Here is a 27471-nt window from a genome sequence, read left to right on the forward strand (position 1 = left end):
ACTTTTTAAATTTCGATTTTTATAAAGTTCACCTTTACCTTTCCATAGCCAAAATTTTGTATTTCTAACTGTAGATAAAGCCATTTTATTCATTTTTTAAAACCGCTCCAACAACTCTAGTTGTAAGACACTATTCGTTTGTTATGTTGTACAACACCTTCAAACATCCACATACACGTTCATACCTGTTTGAGTGTCATGCGTTGCACAAATAATTTCAAACAAGCTCGAATTTACTCAAACTGTTGCGCAACAGCTCCAATCAAAACATACATGATCAACATGTTTGTACAACGCCCTCTGTTGTGCAAAACCCGCAAAACTTATTTCTTAACCTGACATTCTCTGACAACTGCAACTATATAAACTAAAAACACAAAACATTTGACCCAGACATCTGTTCTTCTTCGCTTAAGACTTCTTAAATTGAGCAAAAATTCAAATTTTAAAACAGGTTACTGCATTACTTAAAATGTTCTTAGAGAAATATTTTGCAACTTTGCTTTTTAATAATTTTTGACTATTCATTCGTTAAATATGTTTTATATTCCTTACAAAAACGTACACCTCAGTATATTATATGACAAAATAACATAATTTTTCTTTTTTCTAGGGTGGATATGCAAAAGCATCTGGAAAGTATCAGTATGAGGCTGAGAGTAAAAGTAAATCCAAGAGTAGTAGTGGAGCAACTGTTGTCCCTGTATGTTTGCCATTGTGCTGTGGCCTTCCGTGTGCCCTTCTGTAGAATATATTCGGCTCAAATATACTTCCATATATATCACACTAAGAATTCTCAAGTGCCTTACTCAATTTTCTGTTGTATAATTATAATATATATATTACCTCATTTTAATATTTTTTTATAAATCTATGACAATTTTTTCCTTTTTGTTTAATTCTTGTTTTAACATTGTATAAATTATTAATTAAAACAATTACATGTAAATACTATAGTGTGTATTTGGTATAAAAAGCTTTAAATAATTTATGTACAATTTTTAACTATAACACATTATTGTTATATAATAAATAAGTTTATTTAAATCAGAATAATTCTTGCCTGTTAACAATTGTGCCTAACTATACAGATGTATTTTATAAAATTAAAATATATAATCTGTTACTCCTTGGTCTTAGTCCTTTGTTGCACTAAACCCAACAAAGTGCAGTCTGCTTCCAATAAGGTCAAATCTTTTTCATATCCCAAAAATTTTGACGATAATTCTAGATCATTAATGCGCAGTCTAACTTCGGCTCCTCTCACGTAATTACTAAAAGTGATAATAGTCACAAATAAAAAATTATGTTAACTATAGGCACAAAGATGTTTCACACATACAGTGAGAGGATTAAGTATTACTCCTCACTTAAGTTTTTTTAAAGAAACATTTGATAAAGTTGATTTCACAATAACACTCATATTGACATGTTTCCACACCTTCTGATTTTTCAATTATAACCCCAACGTCTGCTTCTAACAATCTGGTTAAAATTCTTTTATGTATGATATATCTTGCATGATATTTACATAAAAAATTTTCAAGGATTAAACTTCAAATTTTTTTATGTTATTCAACTTTTTGACTTCGTTAAATGTGCCGTGGATGTATTTGATGAATTAATGAAAAAAAAAGAACGGTTCTACAATGAATTGTTTCATGTAACATTGAATTACAAGTAATTTCTGTGGTTTATACCTAGTGAAAACTAATTTGTGTTTACATCATAACATGATATATCATTTGAAAATAAATTTTATACAGATTTTGGACATTATGAATAATAGCAATGTAAAACACCTCTTTTCAAAAATCAAATATGTATTTTCAAATAAAACATTACCTACAGGGCATCATTTTATTTTATTCATGAATAAATTGATTACTTGACTGATTGTTATCATTCCAAAAATAACTTGATGTGACACTTTTAACAATAATTGCCCATAGATCACATTTCGCAATATTAACTTTAAAACAGTGCATCCTGTCTTTAAATGTAACATTTCTTATATCAAAAACCAAATGTTTTTCTTATTTCAATAGAAAAGTGAACTGTATAGTGATTTGGGTTCAAGATGACTCAGTAACTGTGATGGTTAGATCCCTTTATAAGAAAAGGAAAAAAGCAAATAAGAAACCGCAAGCAGGGATTATTATTATGACAGGATTTTCTATTTGCAGTTTCCATTTTCTTAGTTAGTTCTGGGTCACCATGTACAGTTTACAATTTTTGTTATAATTGTACCCACATAATAGGTCTTATAAGCTTCACTACCATTATTTCAAACTTAACTCCTGAACGGCCTTCAAAATTACTAGATTTAAAACATCTTGATTTGAGGCAGTCATTTACAATTTTCCTATAGTAGCATTGCAGGTTAAAAAGGTGATCTAGGTGTCCGAAATAATTTGTTTTATTATTCCATAAACTAGTATTACAAAGTTAATAGAGAAATCCAAGGTTCAGTAAAATATATTTAACTTTGCATTAATATGGAAAGATTGGCATCAAATGTTCATAATTCTTAAAAATCAACTCGATACATAATTTTAGACATACCTAGCATTTTTGGTGGGTCTTGGGCAAACACAGTGAAATTTCCATCCAAAATCTATATACAAATCGTCTTCAACTACATGAAATATTTTTCCTATTACAATTTTGCCAGCAGGATCTCCCAACTAAAATACATTTAAATTTGTAGTTTTCTTTGAATATTTAAAATAAATTACCTACTTACATCAACAAATGCAGAATATCTTAATAAAGAAGCAAATGTTTGTGGAGACTCATTAGAATCGTTTATAGTTTCAAATTTTTCAAAAGACTGGGCAAAACCGCCAGGTTTTTTAATGTTTTTGGAAGTTTCCGTTTTTAACTCATTAGAATCAGAAAAAAGGACTGTACGAATTTTACAATTGCATAATTTAATATCAGAAAAAAGAATACGACTTTTATTTACTAACCTAAAAATCGACATCTTAAACACAAAATTATTTCAATCTCTAATGTTGTTTATGAAAATGTTTTAAAAACTTTGTTATGCTTACTTAACTCCTTCTCACATATCACTTTAGCTTTAGAATTTCAGAGGTTAGGTCAAAAAATCGCATCTCGCTTTTTCTTAAGAATCGTTCACAGATCACAGAACTAGAGAAACGTGGAACTAGTAGACTTCTTAAGGCATGGTACATGGTGAGTGGTGTGCGCCATTATTCCATGACTACGCGCCATTATTCCATGGCTAGAAATTGGCCTCAATGATTTGGGATCGAGGGGGATTATCCCTCTTTATCCTGCCTCATCTCGTGTAGGCCTGGACAGCCTTCNAGGCTGTCCAGGCCTACACGAGATGAGGCAGGATAAAGAGGGATAATCCCCCTCGATCCCAAATCATTGAGGCCAATTTCTAGCCATAGAATAATGGCGCGGCGCACTTAAAAAGACAGCTATTATAGCAATTCGAACAAAAAACTCCATTAAAAGACTTCTGGGTCTTGGGGGAGTAAGACCAATTCTAACGGCCCAGAGAAACCATGAATTTTATGAAAATTTTCTTCTTAAAGCTCGTTTCAGTGAGCTCAACATTTTTTTTTCAATTTTATAATCTGTCAGATTTATCATAATGGTGTGTAATTGGAGATACACTGTAATAAAAATTCGTGGCTAAACTCAGGAGCAGCTTGTAATTGGCCCATTTTAATTATTATTATGGACTATTATTGTACATTTTAATTTAAAATTTTTAAAACAAACAAAATATAAATATTTCCTAAAATATACAGCTAAAACAGCTGATTTAAGTTGAAGCCAACACGCATGCACCAAGTGTCGCCTGAATTTTATTCTGAATGGTCAAATCCGTGCAGACTTTCGTGCCGAAGTGTAAGTTGGCTAGCAAATTGATTCTGAATGCACCTTTACTGTTGTCAAATCACGTGACGTATTGATGTAATTGAAAACTATTATACGAACTCCTACATTTATATATTTTGCTATATTTTGTGCATGTACTTATGTTCCTCTATTAAAAAATATATTTATTAAAATCTCCTGTTGAAAAAAGAAATCTCCTGTTTTTTTGGCTACATTCCTACTGTTGACAGAAATTTCCATCTGGCAACACTGGTCGTTAATGCTAGCCGCCCCCTAGGGACGTTTTAGTGTTCAAGCTATTTTTCTGTGAAGGCCACAGAGAAAATTTACCGTATAAGGATATTTACATAACATTTTACCTCTCTCTTCTGTATTTATACAAAAATAATGTTTTATCTAACACAGTTCGCTTATGAAGTACACTTTTCACTTTGTTTCGCTTACGTTAAATTTAGACCTCTCAATCTTTATATGTATACCTATCACTGAAGTCATAAGAAAGCGAAGTATTTCTCTGAAATCGCTAGAGGGTTTCTTATAATTCCAGCCTGCAATTTTTTTGTAGCTATATTNGAGCCGGCGAAGCAAGAAGAGCGCCAGAAGAAAGGGCCCTAGCCGGCGGGGCCCAGCCAGGACAAAAGCAGGTCCCACAAAGCGCCTACAACGGCCGCATTTGCGGTCGGGGTAGACGACGGATGGGGCCCACCTACGAAGAGGGATAATCCCCCTCGACCCCAAATCATTGATGGCAATTTCTAGCCATGGAATAATGGCGCGGGTTATCACTCTATATATTTTATACTTTGTGTTTGTATATTAAATGTGCTAAATAAAAGAAATTTGGTACATTATGTTATTTATTATTACTGATATTTGAAGTAGATTTGTATTAATATATATTAATTAGAATTTACATAAAAATATAATGTTGATTTAAAAACTTTCTAGTTGCATGTTAAATTTGTCTACAAGAAAAATGTTGGCATTGGAGTATTTTTTATTACAACTTTTCCAAAACTGCACTGATTTTAATTTCAATCCATCCTTTATACTTTGAGCCTGGAGAATTTTGAAATTGACATGGTGTATTTTGAACTGAAATTTTTTTTCGTACCGTCAGTGGTCACCGAGGACGCTACAGTTTCGCCTGTTCACTACAAAATAGCATTCTTAACTAAGTTAGGCTATGGTCGTAGCCATAAGCACAAATTCGTAAAGTTTGTTAAATTGGTTAAATTGTCATTTGTCATTTGAAATATTTCATGTGGTGGAGGAATATTTATTTTTGGAAATTTTTGTATATAAGGTCTGTAAAATCTGAAATTATTTTTACTCTAATCTTAGTATTTTGTTACAATAATTAAAAAATGTCTGCTTCTGAAACTCGAATTTCTCTTTGTGGTAAATTGGGTTTAAAACCATTAAATGCCCACAATATTTTATTTTACTATGCTCCGGTGCAAGGAGTACTTAGTTATACGGCGCTGTCCATAAATGTTATGAATCCATCATTAGTTTTAAGGTAAGGCCACTATTTAATTTGAACTCAGTAATTGATTGTATAATTTACAGAATCTTCCCCAAAAAAGATATAACAAATATATTGCTTTTTAACACTTTAGTGGGATCAGGATTGTATTTATATAACAGACCTCATTTGAGTTTACTTCCAGCCAAAGAACGACTTTTGTATAGGTAAGTTCAGTGTTAGGAATTTTTCTCTTTAATATCTATATAATTTTCCAGTTCATTTGGAGCTGTTACCTTTTCTCTTGGATCTGTACTGATATGGGCCATTGTGAGAAGCTTGGTACCGCAAAATGTAGCTTTATGTTCAGTGTGTGGAATTGGTTCAGGTCTGGCAATGCTAAAAATTGCTTCTAGTTATACGGAACATGTAGACTCTTTAATTGCTAAAAAGGCATAAATATTTATAATTTAAGTAATTGGTGGTATATATATCCGTAGGCTTATGACTGTTTTTTTAGTAATAAAATTGTATGTAGATGTTTTTATCGCAGTTATTTGTAATGTCATCTGTCAGTTCAGTATACAAAATTTTTAAAATGTGTTCAGTCACAAAACAATAGGTGAAAAATACAATACCCAAAATGTTGGGTCTATGTTATAATGACTGAAACCACTTTATCTGAAGAGGAGCAATGGAGAAGGCTAGTAAGACATTTTTTCATTGCTGCCATTTATCAGGGCAGAGTAGCATATTGCATAATGTCGATTCATGCTGTGAATCCTTATATACTAAATTCGTAAGTGGTTAAAAAAATATACACGAAGTAGTTAGGTAGTTAATTTATATTATAGCATCCTAAGTTATGACCCATATCCGTACCTCTGGGCAAATATGATCTATGGTATTGCAGTCATGATATTTAGTAGACCATCACTGAGAATAATTGTGCCAATTAACAGACTATCATTTGGGTAAGGAATTCTAAGTACAATCTCTCAAGAGAAACCAGCCTCATCAGAATCTTTTTAGAATCTTGGGGTCTCTTATGTTTAACCACTCCAGTATGATTTGTTACCACTGGCTTTCTACGGTATTTCCTAACAGACCATATGTTCTTACTATTATGGCATTTTTCAGTGGGAGATTTATGATGATGCATTTATTAGCTTTTCTTTATCATCTTGATAGTAGAAGCCATATGTCAGGTTCAATAGTACCAAGAGACTATACATTAGAATCGATGTACTTATAAACAGGAGCTACAACAAAGATGACAACAAATTAAGTACATTATTTTTCGGAAAAATATTTTTAATAAAATCTTGGAAAGTAATTGCCACGGCATTTATACAATCGTGTTTAAATAGTAAAAACTACAATTTGTTTTTCAGTGGCTGTACGTAGAAATTGATAGTTTAGAGAAAAATATTGTAGTTAATAAAAAGAAAAATTTATAACTGCAATAAATAATGTTTTAGGGATTTCTCAAAAATCTATTATCATGCCTAGGGTGATTTGTTAACACTTCAAGCAACAAAGTTCCTGTGATAAATTATTACTATTTATTGAGTATGAGAAATTAGTCCAGAGAACTTCATTATATAGAGCTGCTATAGGTACTGTTAATATAATTCAGTATATTACAACCTTGTACATAGTTTGATTAAGATACGGGTAAGATTAAATTTGCACATCTAGTGTTTATTTGCATGATTTATATTGCTTTCTGAAAAATAATATTTACAATACTTACAGATATCTGGGTCTGAGAAATGTAATCCATTGTATTTTTAAAATATTCAATAGATAATTTGTAATACCAATTAGACAATTAATTTCAGAGAGAATGTGAAAATAATTACATTTTAAAAGGAGATTATTCTTTCTTTTCATTAATACTTTGTGTCTTCACTTTCATGAACTGACTTGCCTCTTCATCTATGGTGTAACAGCCATTGTTAACAAGCATTTAAACATGAGCGAATACATATATCATGGATATGATATAACTTACTTATACCTATGTTGTTTGCAGTTAAGACAAAGTAAATATGATAAATCTTGAAGAAAATTTTGTCATAAACTTAAAATAAGATTGCTTGAAAATATCTATTTGTGGCACAATTTTAGTTTTCTCTTTAGTTGGTCATTTTGCCACTTGTGAAATAAAATTATAAAATCACAAAGTAACCGGTTTGATTTTCATATTTTTTTAAGGCAAGAGTTATTCCATGAGAATAAATGTTAACTTTACTATATAAATCAAAATAATAATAAGCATTCAAAAATTTTTGTCTGTTCTGTTATATATTAGTAAAATTTTAATGTAGTAATAAAGATATTTTAGTAAAATTAAATGAGTAAAATATTCAGGTCAGAGCAAGACAATTTAGGTTTTGGACAGGTGAACAACAAAGAGTACAGAAGAACATGGAAGGATTGTTGAAGAACATGCAATCTTGGAATTGCGGTGCCAAAGGCAGATAAATTTCTTTGCCAAATAACTTACATCCAATACCCAGAAGAATGAAATAATAAAATCTACTGCAAAACAGTTCTAACAAATTTCCATCTCTGAAAATTTACCAGGCACTACAGATACTGGGCACTAATGGCTTGTTAAAAAGGCTATATTAAACTAGGAATGGTAAAGAAAAGATCTTACAAAGAGTTTTTTAAGCGTTTCATAGTGACATCGTTTGCGGTTATATCTTGATTGATTTCATCACTGAGACTTTGAACAAAGTCAAAGAGCGATTTTACTTGTCAGTCATTCTAATATAGAAGAATCAACACTTGTGCTTCTAGTAAGGGAACTCAGACTTGCAAATCGAGAACAAATGAAGCAATATAATGTTAGATTTGAAAGAATAGTTCTAAATGTTGCTGAACTTTTTCGAAATTTTAATTTTATAACAGCAATATTTTAATCATTAATTTTTGGTGATGCTATAAGGAATATCTACTTATTTCGCTTAAATTCAAAGTAGATATATTCACACTAGCTTCTTTCCATGCTGTCTAAAATTATTACTGCATTATATTTATATGTATGAATAGTATGTAATATTATCAATTTCAATTATTTGAGCATCGTAGTTCTTTTATGATGAGGCTCTTTCGCCACTCTTCTTATCAATAGAACAATTAGTTCAGTCACTAAATGAACTGTTTGACTATCAATCAGTGTGTGTGAATCACATTGAAATAAGGCTTACCCATCCTAGAAGGACAGAGATACAGAAATAATTTAAATTATTGAGCTTCCTTACAGGAAAGTGGATTGAATCACAATTATATGATTTTCTGGACCATCTGTGGAAGGATCAGAAAACTGAATGAATACTTCCATAACTTTTTTTTATTGATTTTAGTAGACCATTTCCATTCAAAACATAATATGTCACGTCTGTTTTGTTTTTTCATATAATGTACTGTTCTTGGTAGTTCCAAATACTATGAGTGTTAGAATAAAATCACTTTAATAAAATAAATTGCATCTCATCTCTTTTACATAGCAATGATTTTACTTCATTTGTAATATCACTACGAGTAATTTAGTAGAATAAATTCACCAGTCTGTGAATCATCATTAACAACAAATTACATATTCCACATTAATATTTAATCCTGCCGGAAGTTTTGTATGTGTTAAACATTTTTAAAGTAGCATTTATTAGAGAAATGTCTTAATATTTTGGCTATAAAAAATTCTACACATATTTTGCTTTTCACATTTTAATTTTATACACTAATTTATTGGCAAAATAAACAACAAATAGATATAATAAAATATAGTTTTTATTTACAGTTATGCACATTTCAGTATTACAAAATACTGTGAACTTAAATCTCATAATCTACATAATATGACAGTTTTTGTAATAATCGGTTTTTACAAAACTATTGACTATAATAAAGTATAAACTCAAACTTAAAAATGTATAAAAATGTTCATGTAATAATAAGTAAATAAAAAGTGGTTACAACTAATAAATAATTAAAAAAAAATCTATTAATACTTAATCTGCCAAACAAAGGATTAAAACAGATAATTTTAAAATATTTTGTGATTTACTCGTCAATGTATAGAATAAATCCAAATCGTATAAAGGTAATAGTACTTGAAAATAATTTAGATCTTCACTGTAATTGTTTATGATCAGCATCAACACTTTACGAAATAAATCAACTAAATAGATGGTAATGATTTGTAGTTACTTCAGTATGCTCCATGTGGTTCTGATGGAACTGATGATGGTGGTCTTCATTGTGACTGTGCTCGTGGCCAGCTGTAAAAAGAAAACAATAATTGAATCCAACAAGTTAAAATAGTGTTGAAAAACATCATTAGATATTTTAGAAATGTACCGGGTGGCCAACTAAGAACGGCCGCCGGCCATATCTCAGAAATGAATCGTCGCACAGCTTTAGGAAAAAAATTACATTGAGGAAAGTGGCCCTGAAAAATCGCTGGAAAATGTTTGCTAATTTCTAAAATGGCCGCTATGTGGCGTAACAGCCACGACTAAATAGAAAATTGCATATTTTGCTGAATTAAGGGGTATTGAAAATGTATATGCAATGTAATCCTTAAATAATGTTGACTCTTTTTTGTTTAACACTTTTTGTTCTCCAACAATAAAGTGGTGGGGAGACTTCAAAACAATTTTTTTTTAAATGCCGATTACTCCAAGTAGCCCCAATGGAATATAACAAATTTGTACACCTTGCAAAGAGCTTTCTTTAATCTATCGGCTGCATTTTAAGCTATTTTTATTTAAAGATTACCGTCGCCGCTAGGGAGCGTTATATGACATGCTTACAAATTTCGCAATTTTTTCTTAGAAAAATCAAATGGAATGGTATATACAGGGTGGCCAAATGAAAACGAAACAGAGCCATTTTCAGGAAGCATCATTCCAAAATATTTAAATGACATTGGGGGTTGAGTAATATTTCTTTTGAAAGCTCTTACAATAATTCTCTTTACAACAGATTTTAAATTTTATAATTCCGCTCAATACTTTGAAAAAAAATTACATTTTAAAATTTAAATTATGTTTAGTTGCTTACTACTTAGTTGATTAAATGTTCAAACTGATGACCGCCCGCTTCCATACAAGAATAAAGATTTTGTTCGAAACGTTCGCGCACATTCCGAAGCATTTCCGGAGTGATTCGACGGCATTCGTCGACGATTCTTTGACGCAAATCTTCCAGCGACGCTGGCTGTGTTTTATAGATTTTACTTTTTAGGTATCCCCACAAAAAGAAATCAAGGGGCGATAAATCCGGTGATCGTGGAGGCCACTCAATGCTGCCTCTTCTCCCAATCCAATTCCGTAGAAAACGTTGGTCCAAATACTGACGGACAATTAACGCATAATGCGGAGGAGCACCGTCCTGTTGAAAAATCAAATGATCTTCATCATACTCTGGAACATTTTCAATAATATCAGTCAAGGCAGGGTCAATAGCGTCTTCCAGTAATTGCAAATACATTTGGCCAGTCAAATTACCAGGTAGAAAAAAAGGACCCACCAGCCGGTCACCGAAAATTCCAGCCCATACATTTAATTTTTCCGGTTGCTGTGTATGCACCTCGTGAAAAACTCTTGGGTTTGAATCGGACCAATAGCGGCAATTGTGACGATTTACCGTCCCGTTCAAGAAAAAACTGCATTCATCAGAAAAACAGATGTTAAAAAGGAACTGTGGATCGTTCCCTGCTCGCTCACTCATTATTTCGCAAAATTGCAAACGGCGGTCATAATCATCCTCATGAAGTTCCTGGACTAAATGTATTTTGTATGGATGGAATTTATTCTTCTTCAAAATGGTTTGTATGCTAGTTCGATTGATCCCAGACACAGATGCCAGCTGCCTCGTACTTAATGTAGGATCAAGATGAACTTGTCCCAAAACTGCAACTTCACTAGCTTCATTAACTATAGGTTTTTCAATTTCTCGTTTTTTATTGGCTACGTTCCCTGTCTCTTGAAATTTTTTTACTAACTCTAGAACATACTTCCTCCTGACATGTCGATCTTGATGTTGTTCATTAAATAGCTGAGCTGTTCTATTCGCACATTTATTGTTCATAAAGTAAAGCGAAATGATATCTACCCTTTCCGCAATGGAATAAACCATAGTGTTTAATTTTCAAAAACACAATTAAATAAACTACCAACCAACGCTTCCAAATAATACTAGAAAATAATTTGGAATCCACTAATTTTACGTTCATTGTGTGTGTATAGCATTCATTTCTGTTTTTTACAATTGTGTTTTTTTTACGAAAGTGATAACAAATCGCCAAAAACCAATGTAACGCAAGAATTACTAAATTTACACCATTGGCGTACTTAACTCGAATGACTGACATATTTACCGTTACTAATTTTTTGTACATAAGTTTCAACTTTAAAATCAAAATTCTTAATAAGTATTGGGCGGAATTATAAAATTTAAAGTCTGTTGTAAAGCGAATTGTAAGAGCTTTCACATTCTTCACATTTTTATCCTTTGCATAATGCATATGCATAGTCGTATTATTTTATTTATCCTATCGCAAAGTTGGATACAAAATGGCAATGTACCTCACGCGCCTACGTGTCAACTATGATTACTACGCGCTAAAAACGTATCTAGCTACTGTTACAAAATTTTTAGTCAGTACAGATAGTCTTCAACTAAAGTCACTTATCTACTGCGAGTTATATCTAGTTAGGTACCTTTAGTGAAACAAATGCTAGAAAAAACGTACCTGTTCCTTTTCTAGTAAAGCATCGACAAAAGGTAGTAATATCGTGTTAGCAACATAATTTTTATTCAGCTTGGTATAAAATTGCTATTATAATAAAGATCTTAGCAAGACTTTCTTATTGGTCAGTTTCCCTCAGGATATAAATGAGTTTCTTCTATATAGTTGTTCATTTGTCACATATTAGAGTTGGATTAAATTTTTCATTCCCGCATTTCTAAGTTAATACAGGTTTCGTTCTTACGGATTTTCTTAAAATATTAGTTAAATTTTTTATGTAACACATGTAAGCCAAAATTTTCGTGAAACTCTTTGAAAATGTACAAAAAATTTCACACCTATGTTTTGTAGCTAATCAAATATTTTAAAATGTATTGTAACAACAAAAACAAATCCAGAAATGTTTCTCTTGGGTGTGAGGCGAAATTACACTGGAAATTTTAAGACAAAAAATCTTCAATTACCTACCTAACCCTTGTATCTACGTCACTGTGAATGAAGAAAATACTGTATTCTTATGAAAATATTTCGATCGATAATCTAAAGATTTGAACCAAACTTTACTTAGATCTGAGATCTTAGATGAACTATTGGAGTTATGTACAAAAAAAATATTTTTGGCGGTACACTATAATTTTGTTACGATAAGCATTTTTGGGCCCATATACAAAATGAGACGCAAATTTTTAGCTAAAGGTTAACGGAAAAAGTAATTCCCTCACAAAATCCGGGTTTACCACGCGAAAAACTCGGAGGCATAATACTGCAACTCATGGGAATTCCCCAATTTGCAGCTACAATTCTCAGTACTGGATGTGACTAGACTGCACATAAATAGTAAATAAACCTTATTGATATCCTTTCGCAATAATAAATTTAAATTATCATATAATTTAATAAGATGAAACGTGGAAAATAAATATTTGATTACTTATTGATGTTAATAACTGGGCAATTATACTAGAGAAAGTCCTTCTACGTACTCACTTTCATTGCAATAGGATGTGTACCGTGTATTCCCCATTATCAAGAGCAGTGACCTGACCCGACTTACAAAGTTGTAAATAATCTGTTAAAAAATATTACTAAAATTGGTTTAATCTTCTAGAGTGGAAGTAAAAATAGAAGCTTCGAAAGTAGGTATGTTTCCACTGTTTAGAATTAAATAAGAAACCTTAGTACCTATTACTTTGTTCTCAGGAACGATATTGACTCATTCACTTAATTACAGTAGGTATGTTTGTGTTACACTCTCTAGTGCTCTAGTGTATTCTTCGAATAGATGCGATACTTTCTTTTAAACGTATACGGAGATAGCTACCAACTCGAGTGTTTTCGAAGATATCGATAATTTTCAGATTTTTCATTCAGGTAGGTATATACCTGCATATACTCGAAAATAGCTATTCTGTTGTTGTCTGTTGTTGAGTGTATACAGTGTGTTTCAGTTTCAAATTGCCTTATAAAGCAAGGGTCTGTCTCACCGTTTTCACTGTACAGGGCCGTATTGGTCGGTTGTTAAAATCATATTATTTACGAAATCTTTGGTATGCTTATAACAAATTGGAATGGGTAGTAAAGCGGTATTTTTTTACCCCAACCTCTACACCAATGATCTAATAATCATTTGGGATTAATTTTTAGATTCCGTGGACAATTCTACATAAAAAAGGTATACTAAAAATCGGTATAGTGTACCGTTTTACCGAAAATCTCAGTTGAATGGGAGACCGTTCTTCTGACAAGATTTAAATATTCATCCATTTTTTACAAACTATTTCAATCTTAAAAATAAAATGACAGTTCCTGATGACAGATAAGTCTATTATTGCTTAGTTGTTTTTTCATGGCACGGATAGTGTAATGGATGCACAGCGCAGATTTAAAATTAATATGTAGGTGTAATTTTTTAAAGAAGTTATACCTGTTTGAAACAAAATGGACCGTTGAATCAGCAAGGATACCTATAATTGCTTCAGAATGGCACAAATGAAATTTTACAAGAGGTGCCATTGAATATACTGTCCACCGCATTGTAGCGCAACAAAAAAATGAACTTACCACATTAATGCAATAAATAATACACAAGAGATTATATTTAGAACTTACCAGTCGTTTCGCCGATGTAAAGATATATTATTCAATATTGTTTTGAATTCTAAGTTAATGCGTGACATAATAATATTAATTTAAAATTAATTTCCTATCGTTAAGAAACTAATAAATTTCTTATAAGAAGAACGGTCTTCCATTCAACTAAGGTAAAACGATACTCATTTTCGACAAGTATACCTTTTTTATGTAGAATTGTCCTCGGAATTTGAATCCCAAATGATTATTAGGTCATTGACGTAGAAGTTGGGGTAAAGAAATCCCGCTTTACTACCCATTCCTACGCCATTGACCTACAAAAATGTGTAAATTTTACAGTAAATTATGCACATGTGTATATGTTAACACTACACCAAATTTGAATCAGTTTGTTATAAGCACACCAAAGATTTCATAAATAATATGATTTTAACAACCGACCAATACGGCCCTGTACAGTGAAAACGGTGAGACTTAGACCCTCACTTTATAAGGCAATTTTGAATTATTTATTGAGTTCTATTTGTAGTTAAAGTTTGATTCACTCGAACTGAAACGCCCTGTATAAATATGTCAACCAGTGATGCAGATGAGTCAGTATCGCCACATAAATTCCACGCCACTGGATATTCAGGATATTTGAACACTACTTTTAACTCCTCGCAATATTTCTGAGAAAAAATAACTACTTCTATTTTAAAAATTCACCATTCTCGAATTTTTACTTTTTATTTATATTAATGTCATTATCAAGCACTTTTAATTGAATTTAAAATAACAGTTCCATTATTCTTTTAAAAAAAGAAGTTTTAAATAAAATGCAAACAAAGTCATAGAATGAAATTTTTGCGACATTGATTTAGAAATGCGATTTTAATTACAATGTTAGGAATTCGAAATTCTTGAAAATTTGGGAAAATCAGTGGCGCAGAAATTTCGCATTTTTTGGAACTATGTATATGCTCCTTACTACAGCAAAAAGCAAAATCTCTGCGGCAAAGTTTTTTTTTAATAAAAAAATTCAACTCGATTCAATAGGAGGTTGTGAAAGGGGCCCGAAATAAATTTTGCTGGGGGACCCGAGTTTTGAAATTCCACCACTGGTACAAGCAGAACAAGCAGCAGAAGTTAAAATACACATATACGATTAAAACTAAAAAAAATCTTATGCCTTTATATAGAGTTAATGGAAATGAGAACAAGTTCTCCTTGAAGATGTGTTCGTTTATAATTCTTTTTTAATGTCAAGAATATACATTTATGTATGTATTAACGTACTACCTATTTATATTTAACATTATATTATAAAACAATAAATCAAAATAATCATTAGCGTGAACAGGAAAACAAAATACATGTTTAGTACTGAAGATATTAATTTTTACTCTTTATTAAAGTGTTAAGCTAATTCAAACATATCCTAGCAAATGAAGTCAAATAATATTCTTCGATAGATAGGTATGCAAAAGACATCCAAACTCACACACACAAAATTGCTAACTGCTGGTACTGCGAGAAACAACTACTCTATGGGCATGTGCACCAGCTATTATTGGATTACATCACGCCAAGACTCGTTAAACAATTAGTAAAAAATAATTATCCGAAATAAAATGAAATGAAAAAGCAACAGTATACTACGTGACATGAACATGAAAAGCATTCTCAGGCAGCGGCTCACGCATGTCTCGGTTGACCCGCTTGGCACGCCATTGAATTGCGGCTCTCTCTGACAGCCTAAGTTAACTATGTGGTTTTCATTCTATGAGAAATCATTAATAGTTTCTATTTTATTTTATTCTGCACTGCACTGTACAACAGGATTTACAAGTTTTCCAACAGATACCCAACTTAAGGACAAAAGTAGGTATATAAAATTATATAAACATAAACAATAAAGTAAAATAAATAAAAAGAGAGAAAAAGATAATATATGAGACTTAATGGAACACATTGCAGGTATTGTTATTGTTGCACAATACGTAAATTAGAGATAAATTGATTATAAGAAGCAGCACTAAGTAGGTATATTATCAAAATTCATAATTTTTATGCATGATTTTAGTATTTGCATTTGCATATGCATTATTTTAGTGTTTTTTATGCATGATGATGATTTTATGCATTTTTCTGTTGCGCAATGAGAACTTATTTAAAAGATTTTAATGACGAAAACCTAATTCAGGGTAACTATCTTCAGTTTTGTAGATAGACGTGCATATACCTACCACATCACCTGACGTGTAGCGAGGGGTACATCCTCAAGTAATATTGGAAGATTTTCGTCAAAAAATCTAAGATACTCGGCCGCTCCAAGCCTGTGTGGAAGAATTATAGAGTATTATGAAGGTTTACTGCACCTACTCTAGGAAAATTTGCTTCATCGGTGAAAAGTAAATATATTCATTAGAAAATTTAAGTCACGCCTGGAAATATTAATGCACCATTGACAATAAAAATCCACGTGGTTAGGTAAATCAGGGTCATTCAATTCTTGCACGGGTTGATGGTGAAAAGGGTATAAAAGATTTTCATGAGCTACATTCCACACAAGACTGTGAGAAACTTGCAGTTGCCTGGACACCTGTCTTGTGCTTGTATGTACAATGAAGGGCAACTTAAAGTCCCCACTAGTTGGGTCGCTCTCATTCTATCGCGCCCCACCACAAATAATTACGGAATGTTTCGGACTGGGAGTGCGGTATGGAGATATACTACACCGTGGCACCAAAAACTCTGATATATTCGATAGGGTAAATAATTAATCTGATACCAGTTGCATTTGATATTTTTTAAAATATTATTTTATTAATGATATGTAATGTATTGTAACATTTCTTGGTTAGTTAAATAATTATATTGAAGATTTTTTTAAAAATAAAANTACCAAATTCGAAAGTATAACATTTATATTAATTTATTTACTTAATTTGAATGAACATACAAGCTAATATATAATATGAAAAAAATTAAAAATATCTATAAAGCATTTTATGGAGATATAAACAAAAAACTTAAGTGTTAAAAAATTAAATTGAACAAAAAAATTAATTTTACACTACAAATTAACTTTCATCCTTTAAAGAACACCTATTTTCAGTTATAACTAAACCTGCTTCTGAGAATGTAGAGGCACCGAAGTTGCAGGCAAACACAGAATATCTCGTACCATGCGCGATAATATTGGACACTCGTGATTGAAATTTCTCCACCATACTAACAATAAAACATCCTGATTTTGGAGAGTCCAAATATTGAATTATCTCTTTTTCCCACGCCAAAGAAACTTCTGGTTTTACAAATAGTAGATATATTAAAATCCATATCATTATCATCATCGCGTTTTTGCTTTTTTCGTGAAGACTCGACGAGAATTTGTTTACAAATATGTATTTTCTTTTTTATAGATATTGTTTTATATAGGTACACATTTTGTGCGATTTGCGCTTTTGTCGAGATCAATATTATTCGATATTATTGACACATTATTGACGATACAATAATTATCGTCAATATTTTAAAAGGTAATATCGTATTCTTGCAAATATTGTCAAAGAGAGTATTGTATCGATATCGATATTTTTATCGAATATCGGGAAGCCCTACATTGGTATAAATATTATTTGCCATAATTATTCTGATAATAAATTAATCAATTGGTACTAATTATTGGTTGAAAGAAAGTGTCAATTTATTAATATGATAAATAACAATTTATTTGTTATGACATCCGCTTACTTTATTTCTACAAATTTTCGCAATTACCCCTGTAGTGAACGATAACGCATCTAATTTTGTTTACTAGAAAACTATCGGTTTTATCGAAATATTACAAGAGGTAAAAAGTTGCGCAATAAATCAGTCTTTACAATAAATATTTTTAAATAAATAATTTGCTTCATATAAAAAATTTCTAATAAAATATTGCAATGGGGTTTACTGTTTCACTCCTTTATAAAATACGCCAATGATCGAACAAATATTCAAAAGTTGTCTCTTTATCAGTAGGATGCTCATATCCAGTTTCGTGTCTCTAGCATTCCTCATGTTAAAGAAAAAAAAATTAAAATGTGAATTTCAATTCCCTCCTTTAAGAGGGTATATCGTCTCAGGGGTGCAACTTTCATATAAGGTATTTTTACTTCAATCCTCTTATTTTTGGCTCTACATTCACTGGTACCATTTTTGCTACTTTATTTAAAAACACTCTGTAGATAGACGTGCTCGTAACCAAAACCAGTCAATAAATTATATAAATTTAAAAATATAAATTCTATAATTCTTTTAGTTTGTCACTTGGGATTTGGAACATCTTAAATATTTCTAATATTGCCCGAATATAGCGATATTTAAGGTCATGACAAAGAAGACATTTTTTTGGCAATTATGGCCAAAGTAGGTACATAAGATCGTAAATCGATCTAGTAAAAATATTGAGAAATTCTTCATGACAATGTGTACTATGGAGTTGCCTATTATTTGGCGTATGTGACGTCACTACCAAAAAGGTCTATTGGCTCCGGAAATAACCTTAAAAGTAAGAAATTTGTTAAAAAATATTATTCTTAAATAATTTTCTTCATTCATTTAATACTTTTATCGAAAAATAATTTGTAATGAGAACGTTGCAAAACGAGTTATTCAATTAATTATTATTTTTCCAGCCCACTTAATAAAGAAGGTCTCTTCAATCACCTACTTAAAGTACTGACAACATAAAAATCTTGCACTCGTGCAGAGAATTCGTAATATGTTCGTTATTTGTCCATTATTCATAATGAGGTAAAATATACTGTTATTTTCCAGTTATGTAAATGGATACGGTGACATTCTTTATGCAACTAATTTTATATTTTGCAAGAAGTGGCTTTGACGGGAATTACGACTTCTCATTTATGGTGCAAACAAGCTTTATGAATGTATCACCCTTAATGGCTATGAAGGAGAAGATGGCCTACTGCAATTATATTATATTTGCTTGCACAGACGAGGAAACGTAATTTATTCATTCACCTATTTAAATTTTAGTAGCGTCGCGACTAACAAAATTTTGTACATAATTTTACATAATTTCTTAATTGTACATAATATTTGTTTATGAATGCAAACTATATGTTACGAGCAAGTGGTTAATATATCCCATTATTGTTATGGCAGTAATTTATTATACTGACCAGTCATACTAACAAAGCTATATTCCCTTTCGGGAATTTGAAAAACTTTAAGAACAAATCTACAATATGGAATTATTAACAAAATAATATACTTTGTAAATAGTAAAAAGATCCATGATTACCATAGAGTGTAGACATATTCTTGTATGCACTTAATTAACTAATAATGCTAACTAATTATAACAATTATTACATTAGTTTTTGGAATATAATATAAGATTGAGATAAGTTAAAGTTAGGTAATGTTAGGTTTATTTTCGAGCATTGTGTTTTGTTTTTTGTTTTATGATGTGTAATCTAATTAAATCAGAAAATAAGATAGATAGGATGATATTACTAAATATTCATTCATCATTGATACAGGACGAGTCATATTTAGGTACAAAAAAAATTAGTTGACAAACGAAACAGTCCGTACGATATTTGTTGAGATGGAATTCCGAGACCCCTGCGTCACTTTCTTGGAATTAACCGCATTCGACAACCCAGCTTCAAAAACTTGTCGACGTGGCGTGTATCGTCCTGTGCATTTTCGGTGTAATTTCATATTAAAATTAATCAATTGAGATGAAAAATAAAAGAAAGGAATTTAATTCCCAGTTCAAGAGTATCGTGTTTAACGTGTATAATTATTTAAGACAATTTTTCCAAATAAAAATGAAATACAATTAAAAAGTGAAAATGTCGAGTTACAAGCTCTAATTGTAAATAATGGTGATGGTGATGTGAAATTTAGTTCTCCTAAAAAACGCAGGAGAATACCTGTATGTATAAAAACATACCAGAATCGGAACAAATGGATCTTAGAAACATGATTTAGTACTGCCAGAACTGAGCCGCGCGTTATTCATTAAAAGGCAACAAATTAAATTGTCTACAATACACCAACCAACGGGTAAGAATTAATTACGCAACATCCGCACGATAACAAAGGCAACAGTATACTAACGTGACGTGAAAAGCATTCTGATGCAGCGGCTCACGCATCTCTCGGTTGACCCGCTTGGCACGCCATTGAAATGTGCCTCTCTCTGATAGCTTTATTTATCAGATTAGGGGAGTATTTACTTAAATACATGTTTCTTTGTTTATTTCTAAGCGTATTTATAATTATTGTATTATCTTCTAGTTTATTTATGATTTGATGATAAATAAAAAACATTTCAATTCAAAAACCGACTTTAAACATATATATATTTACGTTGTATATATTTTAATATTCTGAAAATAACTCAGAAAATTTCAAGACACGCCCCTGCCCCTGTAAATTGTTACAGCACAGTTTCGATATCATAACTTTATTGGATTATTGGCAGTATCAAAATGCTAAAGTTACATCTCTTTAAATGATTTATTTATTTATTTTTTTCCAGCTTCGTTACTTTTTAAGATACATATTTTGATAAAACTCAGCAGGGAATGCTGAATATGAATATAAGCTTATTTTTTTAGTTAAAACATAGAGGTTGCTAAGCACACCTTAAACAGTCATTTGCAAATTCTTTTGTTGGTAGAATTTAAAAAAAATGGAAATGTCACTAATATAAAAAACATACACTTGCATGTAACTAAGAAGCATAGTTCCTGAAGTAAACAGATTTCAATTTTCCATACATTTAAGAACAGGTGAGTATTTGGCGATGTTCTAATTTAACTAAACCTCCCTTTTTTGATAAGGCAGTGGTTAGTTATATCGGATGCAAATTCGCACAAATTCGTTCGAATAGAGCAGTTATACAATTTCATTGTTAAAGATAATTGCTGTAATGTAACCGCTGCCTTAGAGCAACTTATGTCTATTTAAAGGTCAGTGTCTACTGAGATATATGTAGTCCTCTCAATATACTGCGTACATACCTACCGTGAAGATAAATTCACAGAGCTATATTTCCCAAGTGTTGCTTTTGATAGAGTTGGTCTGAACCGTGAGGAATATTTTGTTGCAAATTTATAAAAAAATAAAGTTATAACAATATTAAACACATTTCTTTAAACGTCTATAATTTATTAATGTAACACTTTGGACTAAAATATATTCGGTTAATTACTTTGTTTTGGTATGAGGAAGGTTGATTAATTTTTTTAGATCTAATACACCATGTGTAAGTATAAGTTATTCGATATGTTACGCTCTGTCTACACTACATTCGTAATCATTTTCTTTCGCTGGCAGATCTAATATTTTTGGAATTTTGTGTTATTCTTTCCTAAATATTTTTCGAAAAAATTCGCAAACTAGTAATTAATATTAATCTGAACGCTCCAAAAATTGTCAAATGTGCTACGAAAACAATCATGGTCTAACCAACCTATTAAAATATTTAATGATCTGTATTTCATTCAATAATAATACCTGCCTATTTGGATATACCAGAGTGCAACATCAAAATGTTGATTTTTAGTTAGATTATGTTCCCTTTCTTTTTTGGATTTTTGTAATTATTATTGCATTAATTATTTGACATTAAAGGATTATCTTATAAGATTTGATTTGTTTTCAAACAAATCCCGTCTATGTGCGAACAATCTGTTACGAATATCAGTCAGTCCAATTCGGTGATTCTGAACCAGTGTTTATGAACTATCTAGTAAATGGGTAAACTTAGCAGGTAAAGTAAGTTTATCCAAAGAATCAAAAATACTGTTTTAAATAGCTAAGTATTAGTTCCAATAAAACCATGATAAACGACAATGAAATGCGCGGCTAACGTCTCTCCGCAAAAAAACCGGCAAGCCAGGCCGACAAGGCATGCATTAGGGTGCCGCTAGATACAAATACATTGATCGATGCGAAGCTTCAGATCAGAGACAGGGATATACATGTTATTGCACAATAACACGGATAGTGGAATTACTAATTGTAAAATGTGAAGTACAACTTAGGACTACTGTTAATTATTTTTTATAATCGCTTATAAATCGCTATAAAAGCATAAATATGTTTATTTGTCAACCTCATTTACTGCCATTATGTTCGCATCAGCAGTTCTTAGTGCAATTTAATAAAAATTCTTGTTGCCTGTGGAGGTGAAATAATTTTGTCTGTCTACATAATAAAAATTTTCCAGGAATGTAGACAATACTGTTTTTATTTGTATTTACTTTAGTTGATTCACTAGGGACTTCACATCATATCGTCCCTATTATCACGTAGAGGCGTATTTCTTGGATTATACGCCCCTACGTGATAAGAGGGACGATATGTTAATTAGGTCTTCGTAGTTAATCTAACTTTATCCTCAGAACTATAATTTTTACGGAAGGTTAAACTCCTCAAATAATCTGCTGGTGTATGGCCTGACATACACCCCGCCCGCCCGAATCTTTTAATGTAGAAAAAAAACAATAGCAAATGTATTTATTGTGACACTTTTTCCTAAGCTTACACACCTTAACTTGACATGCAATAATTTTGTTTGCACGTACAAAAATTAATGGTCTCTTGTCTCCTGTTCGGCTAGTATAGACCTGGCTTTAGACACTTTATTTTTATATGGCAAACAATTATATTCTGAGATAACGGGAATACATAGTAACAAAAGTAAGTCATTGTAAATAAAATTAACACTTATCTTTCTCGTATGCATATGCAATGTATGTGAACCTGTTCAGCAAGTGTGAGGTCACTGCATCCAGAAAAATGTGGTACCTTTATGTTATTTTTACGTATGTGGTACAAGCAAATGTGAATCAACTCTTTTTAAGCAAATACTGGAATCGGAAACTCGAACAGTGAGTTTAGTTCACTTAAACTCGGAATGACCTGACATATTGAAATTATTAAATAATGTGATCTTTCAAAGAATTATCTTGTTATTCTAACATCACCCTTGACAAAGACCAATAAGTAAAAATTGCCGCGATAGAAAGATCTTACTATTTCTACATTTTTCTTAGGTTTTTCAAGTGGCCTTCTTGCAAATAGCCATTTTTACGTTTTAGTCTTTGTAAAGGGTGATGTTAGAACAAGTTTACTAGATACTGCTGGTACAATTTATTGCTAATTCGGGCATGGAGCTAGTTGAGCCATCATAAATTAAGAGTTGTCTATGTTAAATTGTTTGACTTCATTATATAAGATTGTACAATATGGTAATAAATTTTGTATTTATCGGCATCTGCAAAATGCTAGTGATACGTGATATGAATAAACATAAGTTGCAATCATCTGTAATAGTATTTTCTAAATTCGTTTGTTAACGGCATTCGAACACTGTTTGTTTTTTATTCCAAGGTTATACTATTTTGTTCCTGTAATTATGTGAGTTGTTTGCAACTGATGTAGGTAATCGTTATTTAAAGAAAATTTACAATTATAATAAATCTGGTAAATATATATACAATAACAAATTTCTTTTTAGAGTCGGGTATGCAGTCATAGTCAAAGCCACAATTAAATAATAAACTCCAGTATTCGGGATTTAATTAAGTATTCCTTCTTCAAGTGGAACTACAAAAACCAATATTGCATATACAATTACAATTTGATACAAAGATTACTTACAAATTTGATATTTGAATAAAAAAACTATCAAGTCAAACACTGAATTTTCTTAAAACAGAGAACCAACAATTACTATAAAAAGCTTTCTTAAAAACATTGTTAAAATATGCAATTTATAAGTTAAAAATTATCTCGATGACACAACTTTTCAATTTGAAAAAAATTTAGATACCTAGCCAAAAAACATTTATGTATAACCTCATAATATTCTTAGTATTTCTTAGTGACGTGGTAAAATGAACCCCTGAAAATCATGGAACTATATAATTTTAATTAAATCTCACAGAACCACCTAGTGAAACAGAAGAGACAAGCCATGGACCTTGGTAATAGATAGCTTGTGAAAATGCAGTTGTATTTTCTATGTAAATTAAACTCAACAGTGCTTTCTAAATTTTGAAAATATTTCTTTTTTCGTGTAACCTTTGACTTTAAAACAAAATAGGAAGTTGTTTTTAACAACCGAACTTGCTAAGCACCTTGTGCTTCTTCCTTTTAGTTATTTGACCACTTATTATTTTTAAGTAAAATTAACACAACACTAATGCTATTTAACAGACATTATTACAGATTTTTTAAAATGCATACAATAACCAAATATATACCATCAAATATTATTTTAAACGTTGGTTCAGTGTCTTTTAAAAATTTTACCAATATGTATTTGTCAGAACATGAAAAGTATGATAATATTGTCGACACCTACGGCAACGTTTGAAGATCGAGGCCAGCTTTTGAGATAGCTTTTGACTGTACCAAAGGGATACTATATTCATCAACAAATTTATCCAAATATACAGGGTGTCCCACCACGAACTTCATCGATGGATATCTGGGAAACCCCCTGAAGGATTTTTTTGAAATTGTGAAGGTGTTATACGGACCGTGGGGCATACCATACTAAAATATTTTCAAGGTCATCGTACTTCCGTTTATACCGGAAGTCGATACTAACTTTCTTATTTTAAATGGAACCCCTTGTATATTATTGCATTTTTGGGAATAGCAACTATTTTTAAGTTGAAAACATATAGCACAACTCCATACTTAGGATTGACCGTTTCCGAGATATTTTGATTTTTAAGCAAAAATTGACAGATGCAGACTGTCAGCAAAATTTAGTTTTCCCGGAAACATAGGTTTATTTTTTTGTGCAAATTGGACATTTTGTAGAGGAAGACCTAATTTATTGAATTTGACATGAAAATTTTCCAGTTGTTATACAGGGTGATCAAAAAAATTTATCGAATATGAAGTTCAGAAAATGTGGAAAACTCGAAATTTTTAAATGGAAACCCCTAATTTTTTTAACGTATTCGCATTATGCACTAAAATTAAGTGTAATTTTGTTAAAGTTTCCTTATACCTAAACTCAGTGGTTTTCATTTTATTTACGAATAAACATTTTCCTTTTCTTAAAATGATGTTTCCATTTGTTTCGCACATTTTAGGTTGGCCGTGACAGGTAAGTAACAATCAACATGATTTTTATTTAAAAATTTCTGAACTTCATATTCGATCTTTTCTTACCACCCTGTATAAAAGTATAAAAGTGGGAAAATTTTCATGTCAAAGTCGATATATTAGGTCTTCCTCTACAAAATGTTCAATTTGCACAAAATATAAACCTATGTTTCCAAGAAAACTAAATTTTGCTGACAGTGCATCTGTCAATTTTTGCTTAAAAATCAAAATATCTCGGAAACGGTCAATCCTAAGTATGGAGTGTGCTATATCTTTTGAACGTAAAAATAGATTCTATTTCCAAAAATGCAATAATATACAGGGGGTTCCATTTAAAATAAGAAAGTTAGTATCGACTTCCGGTATAACCGGAAATACGATGACCTTGAAAATATTTTAGCTTGGTAGGCCCCACGGTCCATATCACACCACAATTCCAAAAAAATTATTCGAGGGGTTTCCCAGATACCCATCGATGGAGTTCATGATGGGACACCCTGTATACACTTATTTCAAAACATGGTACACTACGGTTTCAATCAAAGCCGATAAAATACCCTGTGTCACAAAACAGTAACGTCAAAGTGCACATACAGGGTGTGTAACCTGAAATTTACCACTTTAATCCTGGGACACCCGGTATGTTTGAAGAAAAAATAAACAGCAAAAAGCTTACAAAAGACAACTTGTAAAAATGTGAAATAATATAAAAAGATTAGAATAAGTTAATATTTCGAGAACACCTTGTACTTACACGATATTTCTATGCAACTTAATAAAAAATAATAAACTAAACATCTCTTAAATATCAAAATACTTAATGTTGCTGTATAAGAAGTAGGTATGTAGTATACATGAGTAGTAGGTATATTTAAATTTTACCAAAAAAGTAAATTTAAAGTAAACTAAAAGTAATTTTATCTAAAATATGATGTATTTAAATGAGATATTCGTTTTCTTTCATTACAGATCCACTCATGCTACCTGCAACTGCATCCAACTTTTTTAGTTGAAAAAAATCATCCTGGATACCCTATTTAAACCTGAAGTTAACGACCGCGTTTAACCTTCACGTAGGTTTCGCTTTTTAATAGTGCCTATCGAGAACAAACTAATGTGGCCAGAGTAGCCGATATTTCATTCAAATTACTGAAAATTGTTTTATCTGTAATCTAAATATATAAATATGTATTACAATTTCAACAATTTTATTAATTATTTAAACTATATTTCAATTATTATCAATTAATAGTTAAAACATTTCCTAATAGGTATACCCGTTTGTGCGTTGTTGCAAACATTTCAATTACATTGCTTAAACACTAAAAATTGCTTAAAAGAAATCTTCCTTGAGACTTCGCTTTCCATAAAAGGTCACTAACCATAAAGTTAAGATGATTGTTACAAAAATGTGCCAATCCTTTCGAGTAGCCAATCTCATGCTAGAGAAATATAAGTTGAATTAGAAGCATCTGCAATTATTTTAAATTTAATTTATTGCATATTTGTTAAGACTACTATTAAAAGTAATGGAAGTTTTTCAAGGACAGATTTTTTTATGTAGATTCAATTATTCAAATAAGTAGGTATATCACTGACATTATTTTTTTAAATTATGGTTATTAAGTTTAATGTTGACAAAATTATAAGCACGAATATTTAGTACATAATTATTTCTTCTAAATTACAAAATTTTTTTTTCTATATTCAAATGTTCATTTATATAGTTAAAACCCTGTCCAACGTGAATCCGCGGTCAGAATTATTGGTTCTTTTTCTAACCTCAAAAAAACGGGTCAATTAAAGTCAGATATCACGAATTTTCAAACAATAACAGATTCGCGCCAATCCGAGGTCAATTTTGCAAAATTCAAGATGGCGGATCCAAGATGGCCGACCAAATTTTCAAAAAATAACATAATCGCAGCAAATTTGGTATACGGGGGTTTTCGGGGTCGCTGATTACGTATTTGAGGTCAGAATTGCGAAATTCATTTTGTAATATTTTACTTTATAACCTGAGTACCCAATCATGTGTTAACCTACTTTTTTTTCGGCTATATCTTGTTCTTTTTCCTGTAAAAGATCTATTCACGGGTTGAATTTTGTAAATTTGATC

At 31.1% G+C, this 27471-nt stretch overlaps 5 protein-coding genes across 6 annotated transcripts in view; 3 read left to right on the forward strand and 2 right to left on the reverse strand.

Moving 5' to 3' along the window:
* Positions 1-1126, forward strand: part of LOC108908157 (adhesive plaque matrix protein) — a 56190-nt gene extending 55064 nt beyond the window's left edge. The window contains exon 9 of the mRNA XM_023455221.1: positions 614-1126. Coding sequence (XP_023310989.1) covers positions 614-748 — 135 coding nt within the window. The 3' untranslated portion in view covers positions 749-1126. The remainder of the gene's footprint in view (positions 1-613) is intronic.
* Positions 1107-3146, reverse strand: LOC108908175 (28S ribosomal protein S28, mitochondrial). Of its 2 annotated transcripts, XM_018712110.1 has the most exons (4): positions 3057-3146; positions 2747-2986; positions 2566-2687; positions 1107-1274 (listed from the first exon to the last, which is right to left on the reverse strand). In XM_018712110.1, the coding sequence occupies exons 2-4, from the start codon at positions 2984-2986 to the stop codon at positions 1124-1126; spliced, it is 513 nt and encodes a 170-aa protein (XP_018567626.1). In that variant the 5' UTR covers positions 3057-3146; the 3' UTR covers positions 1107-1123. The 2 variants fall into 2 exon arrangements, with proteins under 2 accessions (XP_018567626.1, XP_018567624.1); XM_018712108.2 differs by having other exon boundaries at positions 2747-3139.
* Positions 3147-5166: 2020 nt separating this feature from the next.
* On the forward strand, positions 5167-5895 carry LOC108908161. Its single transcript, XM_018712094.1, has 3 exons — positions 5167-5404; positions 5455-5577; positions 5629-5895. The coding sequence occupies exons 1-3, from the start codon at positions 5250-5252 to the stop codon at positions 5807-5809; spliced, it is 459 nt and encodes a 152-aa protein (XP_018567610.1). The 5' UTR covers positions 5167-5249; the 3' UTR covers positions 5810-5895.
* Positions 5896-5989: 94 nt separating this feature from the next.
* Positions 5990-7619, forward strand: LOC108908163. The gene is made up of 3 exons (XM_018712095.1): positions 5990-6149; positions 6205-6324; positions 6383-7619. The coding sequence occupies exons 1-3, from the start codon at positions 6013-6015 to the stop codon at positions 6603-6605; spliced, it is 480 nt and encodes a 159-aa protein (XP_018567611.1). The 5' UTR covers positions 5990-6012; the 3' UTR covers positions 6606-7619.
* A 1537-nt stretch (positions 7620-9156) lies between these two features.
* Positions 9157-27471, reverse strand: part of LOC108908176 (zinc transporter ZIP1) — a 59065-nt gene continuing 40750 nt past the window's right edge. Inside the window, exon 4 of the mRNA XM_018712111.1 lies at positions 9157-9645. Within this exon, the coding sequence (XP_018567627.1) occupies positions 9542-9645 (104 nt within the window). The 3' untranslated portion in view covers positions 9157-9541. The remainder of the gene's footprint in view (positions 9646-27471) is intronic.

Source organism: Anoplophora glabripennis, unplaced genomic scaffold, assembly GCF_000390285.2.
Source record: "Anoplophora glabripennis isolate ALB-LARVAE unplaced genomic scaffold, Agla_2.0 scaffold369, whole genome shotgun sequence".
NCBI lineage: Eukaryota > Metazoa > Arthropoda > Insecta > Coleoptera > Cerambycidae > Anoplophora > Anoplophora glabripennis.

What these genes read in the sequence shown, in the direction of transcription:
- LOC108908175 (XM_018712110.1), bottom strand. Translation starts at nt 2,986, where the DNA reads ATGTCGATTTTTAGGTTAGTAAATAAAAGTCGTATTCTTTTTTCTGAT. An exon ending in GATATTCTGCATTTGTTGAT is followed by an intron (nt 2,688 to 2,746) that starts GTAAGTAGGTAA and finishes AATGTATTTTAG; the next exon opens with TTGGGAGATCCTGCTGGCAA. An exon ending in AGACCCACCAAAAATGCTAG is followed by an intron (nt 1,275 to 2,565) that starts GTATGTCTAAAA and finishes TATCACTTTTAG; the next exon opens with TAATTACGTGAGAGGAGCCG.
- LOC108908161 (XM_018712094.1), top strand. Translation starts at nt 5,250, where the DNA reads ATGTCTGCTTCTGAAACTCGAATTTCTCTTTGTGGTAAATTGGGTTTA. An exon ending in AATCCATCATTAGTTTTAAG is followed by an intron (nt 5,405 to 5,454) that starts GTAAGGCCACTA and finishes TATAATTTACAG; the next exon opens with AATCTTCCCCAAAAAAGATA. An exon ending in AAAGAACGACTTTTGTATAG is followed by an intron (nt 5,578 to 5,628) that starts GTAAGTTCAGTG and finishes ATAATTTTCCAG; the next exon opens with TTCATTTGGAGCTGTTACCT.
- LOC108908163 (XM_018712095.1), top strand. Translation starts at nt 6,013, where the DNA reads ATGACTGAAACCACTTTATCTGAAGAGGAGCAATGGAGAAGGCTAGTA. An exon ending in AATCCTTATATACTAAATTC is followed by an intron (nt 6,150 to 6,204) that starts GTAAGTGGTTAA and finishes TTTATATTATAG; the next exon opens with CATCCTAAGTTATGACCCAT. An exon ending in ATTAACAGACTATCATTTGG is followed by an intron (nt 6,325 to 6,382) that starts GTAAGGAATTCT and finishes GAATCTTTTTAG; the next exon opens with AATCTTGGGGTCTCTTATGT.